This window comes from Primulina huaijiensis, chromosome 13 (genome assembly GCF_012295235.1).
Source record: "Primulina huaijiensis isolate GDHJ02 chromosome 13, ASM1229523v2, whole genome shotgun sequence".
NCBI lineage: Eukaryota > Viridiplantae > Streptophyta > Magnoliopsida > Lamiales > Gesneriaceae > Primulina > Primulina huaijiensis.
In genome coordinates, this window is record NC_133318.1 from 2,414,284 (window position 1) to 2,424,690 (window position 10,407).

Consider the following 10,407-nt stretch of genomic DNA (forward strand, 5'->3'; position numbering starts at 1 on the left):
CATGTCGTTGTGCTCTACTATTTTTCTGAAATTTTGTTTGAGTCTTTCTTTTAATCTCCACAAGGTTGATTAACTGGTAGAAGGGAGTCCGACAAGACATCAAACCGAACTGTATAGCAACAAGATTCACACTCATGATCAATGAACCTAGATGCTAAATCACTCTTGCCTTTGCCCTCAATCACACCACCAGAGCGATCTTGAATCATCGCTCCAACATTGAATGCGTTCCTAGCACTCATCCACATCTACTCTAATATGGTTAAGATTTGGTGTTGTCTACCCTTGCTCTTGGTTGGTTTGGCAAGCACCGAACAACAGTCTAAGAAAGTAGCTGCATGCATCTTATGCACATGAACTCAGAAAATAGAGTTTTTCCAAATATGTTTGATCACACGACATAATATCAGGCAATGGCAAAGAATCTGTTGCAAAAAAAATATTACACATAGGACATATACCATTCGTCGGAATAGATTATTAACAGCATGAATAAAATATCTAGTTGCTCTCCACATAAAGATGCGTACCTTTGGTGGAATATCGAATCGCCAGAGAGTTTTCCACCAACCATGATTACTGTGGAGGTGCCATGCCATTCACCTCCACCGAAAAACCTGATTTAACAGTGTAAATCCCCTTACAACTCCCCTGCCAAAATCAGATGTTCGCATAGCCCAGATGGTTCAAATGAATATCTAGAATTGCTTCAGCTTCGTAAAGCGAAAAGATTTTTCTGACCTCAGTTTCTTTCCAAGAGCCCATGCTAGTAATCAGAGTCTCAACTTTAGCTATAGGATCCTCTAAATAGCACAATGTTAGGATCAGAGACGTGTTTGGAGTAGATGAATAAATACATTAAAATATTTTGTAATTAAAAAGAGCTATAATAGCTCGTTCTTGAAATATTTGATTCTAAAATCAAGCGGAAGAAAATAAAAATAATCATTCTAAAAATGATTAATTATTTTGTAAAATATTTAAAAAAAATAAATTTGAAATAATAAAAATGGTTTGATTGAAGCGTTTTATCAAATAATTGTTATACTATATTTTGGTATTTGAAAGACATGTATAATGTTTCAATAATGCATTATAAAAATAGTAACAATAATTAAATGCAATAAAGTAAGAGACACAATTTTATTTATAGATTTTTGGAGATATACTTCACCCCTTCTTCCACTTAGAAAGGATTCACTAGAATACTTTGATTTATTTAACTTATTGTACAAACTAATTTATGCTTAGGACTTATCTATTGCCTAATCAAAACTCTTAGCACACTCCCGATGATAGGCCACAACCTTACAATTTGCCTAATGTTTAACGTCTCTTATGTCAAGACTACAAAAATAATATTTAATGTCTTTGTGTGAAGATTATCACTCAACTATTTTTAGAGCTCAACTCTCTTTTATGTGAATGATTGTGTGTGTGACGAAATTAATTTATTATAGTGCATATAATTTCAAATTCATCCTCACACTAGGGAAAAAGTTCTCACTAAGCTAATATATCTATTTAGACTCTTCTTCTTGGGCTTGCTATCATTTCAGCTGGTTTTTCTTGCATAATATGCCCGTGATTTTAATCCCCACCAAAGATTGTTGCTCTATCTTCAAAGTGTTGTATTTATGACCTTCAAGAATGATATAGACGTTAGATACTATAATGTGATCTTTTGGAAAAGTTTTGTACTGTTTCTGACACATATATTTGACTTTCTAGCCTCTTTTTGTTATTGAGTTGTCTTTACCATTCATCGAGCCTTTGTTACTGTTCATCTAACTGTTGGTACTGTTTATCGAGCTGTTTGTACTGGTCATTGAGCCGTTGCAAGTTCATGAAGAAAAATTCTAGCTTGACAAAAGGTCGGATGTAAGTCGCGGATTCAGCAAACAACTGAACTTGACCAGCTCATGACAAGAAGTAAAAATAGTTGGAAAGCCAACTCAATTCTATAGAAGTTGTATTTCAGACTGGTCGGGTTAGTTTGAATGTTATCTATGCCAACCGAATGTCACAATGTCTAACTAGAAGTCGGAGATACTTCAAACTGCTAGACTTGAGTAGTTATGGGATTTTGACCATATATCTCAGCTAAATTATCGTAATGAAACGATTAAGCATGCATTAGAAAGACAAGACAATTTCTAGAAATCATTTTCTAAAGATGATGTTTGACTCTGAGCTTAAGAAGATGATCAATTGTAATTCAATTGCTGGTTCTACAACACGAATACAACAACAACAACTATTTCTCCTAGATAGCATCCAAACTAACCCGATCGGTCTGAAATATGACTTGTATAAAATTGAGTTTTATGCTCAGCAGTCTTGCCCACCAATCATTTAAATCATTGAGCTATGAGATATCATTGAAATAATAAATCTCGTCAGAGTCTAGCCTTTGCAAAATTGGAGTTCCAGCTTCCAACTTTGGGTAACAACTTCACACTTGTGTAAATATATAAGAAATAAAATAATAAATTTTGTTACCATCAAAATCTAGATTGTTAAGTGTTTCCTCAACCCAACAAATTTTTTCTACTCCTCAAGATTTAAATTCAATCTCTTCATTAAAATTATAATTAGTTTTCCCCATATATTTTTCAAAATTTGAAATTGATAAAAGCAGAGGGGTGAGTAATCAATGTAAATATTTTCACATGCACAAATAATAATGTAAAATATTCAATCTTAACTTACATTGAAATAGATTTGACACATAGACCAGAGGCGGCCCTGGGGTGGTCAATATGGGGCCACTGCACAGGGCCCCCAATCGGATAGGGCCTCAATTAAAATAGGGTTAGGAGTATTGGGTTAGATATTTGGGCTTTGTATTTTATATTCAAATTTTCTTATGAACGATCAGTTACAGGTGAGAATCGTCTTCAACATCCTCTACTTTTGAGGCCATCACATTCTGCGGATTTGGTGTCAGTAAGGGCTTCTGGTGGAAATACCTCCCAGGATTCAGAAGGTGCTGAAAACCTTGATGTGGCCCATTTCTATATGTTTGATGCTTCCATTCTTCCTTATGAAAACTCTTCTTCTAATATATTTGGTGACCGACTTAGACACTTAGTGGGTCTGCACCGCCCCCACTAGCTGATTTTTCTATTGGCTTAGAGTCCTTGCATGTGTCTGGTCGAAGGGGGCCAAGTGATGGCCGGTGGACTGATGATGGTCAACCCCAAGCTATTCATTATTAATCTGATTTTGATGGACCATATGCTCCATATTTGAACAAAATGATTTTTTGGTTGACCTTTCAATTTGTTTTAGTAATATGTGTCATATGTGTATAATCTTTTCTTTGACAACAACAAGAAATATGTTCACTTTATTTCTTTGAATAATGTTTAATGCCTTGGTTGTCTTCATTCTTTGGTATTGGAGTAATTGGATATAAACTCTTTATGTCTGGATATTCACTGCTTAGAAAGACATAGTATCATATATATGGGGAGACATAATATTTTCAACCAAAATATTAAAAATTTCAACCCCTTTTGAGTTTTTTGCTAGCTAGCTTTGAAAAATGTGTCGTTCTCATTTAATACAGATGTTTATTTATACATTTTGAGTGCAGTTATTCTTTTTTTACATCTTATTATATTACATTTATAATAAGTGGTTATTCGAGAACTTGATTTGTTTATTTATCTGCAGAAAATCGGAATGCCTCCAACTAGGAAATATCAGTTAGGACATGATAAGCGAAAAAAGAAAAAAAATTGAAGAATTTATTGAGTCTCAAAGAGGGGCTATCAACAGATTTGTTGTCAAACAATCGGGAAATCTATCACATGAAGATTTGGGTAACGAAGAGGAAAAAAAAACAATTGTAATGAATTACATGATGTCTTAGCCGTTGAAAATGATGTAGAGGAAGATGTGGATGAGATTGAAGGGAATGAAAAAGGTAATGACTTGGTCTTTGAAAATACTTTTTATGAAAGTGATGATGATGTTATTAGTATAGTAAAGGAAGAACCAAGTTCATCAATTCCATTTGACATTTTTGATCTTAGAAACTGGGAGAATTTGGATACCATGTGGAAGGATCGATTAGTGGAAAAAGGTCCTATAAGAGATGTATTAACAGGGAAAGGTCCCAAAGATAGATCAAATAGACGATTCTCTTCGGATTTCTACACTCGTATTTTGCCAAATGGTCAAAAACACCATAGAGATTGGTTGGTGTATTCAAAAGCACTTGATAAAGCATTTTGTTTTTGCTGTAAGTTGTTTAAAATGGGACCTCAACCAAGTCAGCTAGCAAATGATGGATACTATGATTGGGGGCATGTTAGTAGCATGCTTAAAGAACATGAGACAAATATTGAGCATGTCAAATATTATGCTAGTTGGCTTGAGTTGCGTATCATGTTAGTGAAGGGTAAAACAATTGATCATGCCATTCAGGATCAAATCAAGAAGGCAAAAGAGCATTGGAGGAAGATATTGCAACGATTAATTTCAGTTGTGAGATTTTTGGCTAAACAAAACTTAGCATTTCGTGGTAGTAATGAGAAACTTTATGATGATAACAATGGAAACTTTATGGCTGCTGTTGAGATGATTGCTGAGTGGGACTTAACAATGAAGGAGCATCTTGAAAGAAATACACATCATCATATCTTAGCCACAAAATTCAGAATGAGTTGATATGTTTGTTAGCTTCTGAAATCAAGAGTTCAATTCTTCAAAAAAATTAAAGAAGCTAAGTTCTTTGCTGTAATACTCGATTGCACTCCTGATGTTAGTAACCAAGAGCAAATGACTTTGGTCATAAAATGCGTTGATGTTTCTACAAGTCCAATGAAAGTAAAAGAGTACTTTTTGGGATTTTTGAAATGGAATGATACATCAGGACAAGGGTTGTTTGAAGAGCTGCAAAATGTGTTGAAAAGTTTTGATCTTGATATTGATAATGTCAGAGGACAAGGACATGATAATGGGGCAAATATGAAAGGAAGACACCAAGGCGTACAAAAAAAATTGTTGGACATAAATCCTAGAGCATTATACACTCCATGTGGTTGTCATTGTTTGAATCTAACACTTTGTGACATTGCAAATTCTTGTGGAAAAGCGAAAGATTTTTTTGGAATAGTACAACAGATTTAGACAATATTTTCTCATTCTACAAAGAGGTGGAAGATTCTGATAGATCATGTGACGGTAAAAGGTTTAACTCTCAAGCCATTGTCAACTACTCGATGGGAAAGCCATATTCAAAGTGTGAAAGCAGTGGTACTTCAAGCTCAAAAAATTAGAGAAGCTTTACTTCAAGTTGCAGAAGAAAGAAACACCGACTCGAAAATAAGAAGTGAAGCTAAGTCTTTAGCAACATTTGAACTTGAAAATTTTGAGTTTTTAGTGGGCATGGTTATTTGGTATGACATCTTAGGTAAAGTTAACATTGTGAGCAAATTCTTACAATCTGAAAACATGCTTATTGATGTTGCTATGACCAAGGTTAAAGGGCTGATTGCTTCTTTTGAAGAGTACAGAAATCTGGATTTGAACAAGCCATCAATACAGCGAAAGAACTTGCTCCAACAATGGAGATTGATCTTATTTTTCCTGAGAAGAGACAAATATATAGAAAAAGACATTTTGATGAGGTTACATGTGAGTCTTCCAGAATACCTCGAGAATCTGCTGAAGAAGATTTTAGAATTCATTATTTCTTGTACATAGTCGATCAAACAATTGGGTCATTGAAGAAAAGGTTTGAGCAATATGAGGAATATGAAGATATTTTTGGATTCCTTTTCACAGCTGAAAAGTTGAGTTCATTGGTTGATGAAGGCTTGAAAGCTCGTTGCAAGAATATTGAAATGAAACTACAAAGTAAAGAGGGTACAGGACAAGATGCTTCGGATTTGGATGGAGATGATTTATATCAAGAACTGAAAATCATCCAATATATGCTACCAAAAGAAACAAAAACAGCATGTGAAATACTATTTTTTTTTTGCAAAGAATGAATTGTTTCCCGAATTCATTCATTGCTTACCGGATATTATTGACTATTCTGGTGACTGTTGTATATGCGGAAAGAAGCTTTTCTAAATTGAAGTTGTTGAAATCTAGCTTGAGATCAACCATGACCCAAACAAGATTGAATGCATTAGTTATGATTTCGATTGAGGGTGAGTTTCTGGAGAAACTTGATTATGAAATATTGATGTATGACAAAAAAAATGCAAGAATATCGATTTTTCACCGTTAGTCGTAATAGAATATATTTTCATTTTTCTATGATGTAACAATACTGATTATTAGCAATGTGGAATATAATGTTTTTTATTATATATATTAGTTTATGTAATCAAATAATGAAATTATCTTTATATCATTGATTTTAGTATTATTTACAAAGGGCTTTTTTTTCATTGACCCTTCAAAATCTAAGACCGGCCCTGACATAGACAATATATTATAAGTGATAAATCTTGTCCTAGTCAAATTTCAATGTTGACCAAGTCATTGGTGGACTGACACTACTTTCAAATTTCAATTAAATACGGCACAGCCATAGTTTTCGATACATAGAATTTTTATCAAATTTATTTGGTCCCAACTAAAGAATTCTTTTTTATGTTACAGTAAAACATTGGTCAATTCTATCCAGTACATAAAATTAACATCCAAAGTCTTGGGGCTAATAATTTATCGATAAATTTGCGAAAAATCCCTCTTACCATTTTCAATTAGGATTCAGTTCCTATATATTATTTTTTGTGAATTGGTGTTTGACAAAGCATAAGCTTTGGTTTCAACTCTCTGTCGACCACATTTTATTTTTTTGCCCTCATAATATTTAGATAAAATTATTAAATATAAATATCTTTTTGTTAAGTTATATCGATAATAAAATTTTAATAAATTTTAGTTTTTATTGAATTAGTTAAATTTTTTTAGTACTAATATTTTATTCTTTATTATTTTATGATTAATATTATATTGTTAATTTATCTCTTATCATTTATTGTTATTATTGTTATTTTCAATATTATTTTATTAATTACTTGATTATATAATTGAGGCAAAAATAATCGAAATAACGGTTTTGAATTATTTACTATTATTAACTTTTTTCTTATTATTAATTATATTATCATCTAATTTTACATATTTCTTCATATTTTTCTATTTAATTAATATTTTTTATAATTAATATTATCATTATAATTATCAATCCAATATTTATTTTTATCATAAAAATAGTTATTTTAAATAATTATTATTAATAATAAAATTATAAATTATTTTTATTAGTTGAATCTATATCACATTATTATTATTAAAAAAAGAAAAGATGTATTACAAGATAAAATTATTTTAATTAATTTAGAATGTGGTTCTAATTTCAGTAAATTATACTGATTTATTGACATGAGAAAATGGAAATAAGATATATTTTAGGATTATTAAACTACAAAATGTTATATGATATAATTTTTAGTAATTAAGGCTATTTTTAAAAATAGACTATCAAGATGAGCTACAATAAATTAATTTTTTAGTTCCCTTAATTACATTTGAATACTGAGATTTTAGGATTATTTATTAATGTTATTTATGTTTAATATAAACATGTTATGAACTCATCATGAAATACGATTAAATACTTATCTGAACAAAAATATACCTAATTTGGTTTAACATACATGTGATTTTTCCATGTCGATAATCACATTTTGTGAAAAAATACTCGATATTCAAGTTGTCACCATAAACAAATTCAATGTTGGTTGTGTCATGGAAGATGCATTATGATGACTTATTAATGTTATTTAGTTTGGATGAATTTAGATCATTGTTTTAAGGTATAAGTATAAATTGGGAAAGTTAGGGTTTCATGGGCAAAACGATCATTTTACACCTGAAAAATGTTAGACGTCCTGGCAGTACTCTGAATGATGTAATGAATGCTAAAATATTTATTTTAAATATTTATGAAATTTTATGATGAAACGTTAATGCTAAAAAACATGTTGCATGCTTGGTTTAAAAACAAAATGATATATATATACATGAATTTTATAAATGATAAAATAATGAAATGTTTAAGGAGGTGACTTGATTGTGACACAAAAGGATATTATTGGGGATATAGTGAGGGAAATGGTCCCAGAGAGAGCCTGTTTACGGGAGAAGGTCCCATAGGGAGCTCGACGATCGTATTTCCATCGAAATGATATGATGATATGTAAGACCAAGGTTCGATTGATGGGTGAGAGTGTCGCTGATGTCCCGGTCGCCTAGTACCATGGTTATACGTAGATGGATCCATCGACCTACAGCTGAAACGAAGTCACAATTAACGATCTGAATTCAATAAAACGAAAACTTATATGTATATGATGAAAGGAAATGTTTATGATGAAATGTTTAAAGCTTATGCATATTAATGAAAAGCTATTTTTAGTAAAAGTATTTTATTGATGCATGCGAGTTTATATGTACTATTTGTTATCATGATTAAGGTTTGCTGAGTCATTAGATTCACTAGCTGTGATCGATGTAGGCGAGCATGATTTTGATGGAGAACTTGATGGTTGAACTAGCTGGACTGAAGGTGCATACAACCCGTGGAACGTCGTCAGTTTTCCGCAATTATATTTATGATTTAAGATTACTTTAAAGATTTTATGACTTATAATGTTTTTGATTGATTTTTGAGATACTAAGATGCTTATATTTTATTTTGAAAAATGATAGTTTTATGTTTGGTTTTACAATTTTATGTTTTGAATTGCGTTATTAGGATTGTCAAATAATTAGTTGGGGAGTTGATTTTTAAATGGTGTTAAATATTTATATACATGTATGTGGTTCGGTCGAATGGTTTAGAAAAAAAATTTCTAGTATAATTTAAAGAAAAACGAGTAGTAGACGTTTTACACGGCCTCCTTTTAACGATCTCCTTCGAGATTTCAGGTCTAGAATGAATTTGATATCTGCATTCGGCCTAGTATCACTTGCTGAAACCGAATCTTATATTTCTAGTAATTATCAATATATATGCGTTTATATATATATATATATATATAGAAATCTATTGAGGAATATATATATAAAGTTGAATTGATTTGCAACTCCACTAACATTATTGCCACCAGAAGTCTATTGAGGAATACTTATTTTGACTCGAATCTTGAATACGATGCCTTTAGATTTTTTATTTGTTTATCATTTTTTAAAAAATTAAATCAATTATAATAATATAACTCAAATTTTTTAATTCATTTAATTTAATAATCCAAGCATCCCCTTTCAACCGCTTTTCAGCTTTTCTAATAAGAACTATTATTATATCATCATAACAATTATATATATACACACACACACACACACTGATCATTATTGGGGGTTTATTTTGCGTCACGAAATTATAATCATTTTTTTATTTTATTATGGTGAATGAAGCTTTTACTTTCAAGCCAAGAAGAGATATTGGTTGTTATATTTTTGGTACAAGTTGTAGACTTTTTCTTTCTAATAATTTAGCAATGACTTTATTCTTTATCTTAATTAATGCACATATTAAATATCAAGAAATAGAAAAGCACCCTTTCCAGGAGAAGGGGCCACGGAAGAGTCCCTTGATATCAAACTGGATATAGTTAAGCTAACCTTAAAAATAATTAATTTTTATGTGTAACTTTTTCTTTAGTAAAGCACAAATTTTAGGAAACTATATGCAAAATTTTACTAATTTTATAAGTTAAATTTAACTATTATTAGTTTGTGATATATTATAGCATCATACATTTGTCGTTACTTTACAAAAAAACTAAAACTTAAATTTTTTAACTTGTACAACAACTTAATCATCATATATGTGTCAACTGTTCTCTAACATAGACAATTATCGCATTCATATTATATATGTATGTATGTATACTAATTTTATGTCAAAAATATTATTTTTCAGTGTAGTTACGAACCGACTCAACTAATCTCACATGTATAAAACTGTGAGCATGTCTCACAAGAGACATATTCTTTACTTTTTACTCTAGATATTATAAGTAATATAAAAACTATTATGAGACCGTCTCACATATCGATTTTATGAGTCAAATCTTCAACCATATTCGAATCATGAAAAATAATAGTTTTTATGTTTAAAGTATTATTTTTATTTACATATATGAGTTGGGTCAGCTCATTTCATAAATATAAATCCATAATATCGTCTAAAAAATAAATAAATAAATGCTTCAAATTTTCTTATCCAAATACTAATGCTCCCAAAGATTCGGAAAAAAAATTATATTAGGTCATGCATTAGAACATTATCTTTATCCCATGTTATAGTTAGCAACACGAACAAAATTTTGCTTAGTTTGCATGTCATAAAACTAATGAATCCTA

The 10,407-nt window shown here is 30.7% G+C and overlaps 1 protein-coding gene across 1 annotated transcript; it reads left to right on the forward strand.

Annotated features, from left to right (window-relative positions):
• Nucleotides 1-4,791: 4,791 nt before the first annotated feature.
• On the forward strand, nt 4,792-8,589 carry LOC140991851 (uncharacterized). The gene is made up of 5 exons (XM_073462012.1): nt 4,792-5,053; nt 5,137-5,268; nt 5,426-5,522; nt 5,663-5,880; nt 8,531-8,589. Exons 1-5 carry the CDS (start codon nt 4,792-4,794, stop codon nt 8,587-8,589), a joined length of 768 nt encoding a protein of 255 aa, XP_073318113.1.
• The last annotated feature ends 1,818 nt before the right edge of the window (nt 8,590-10,407 follow it).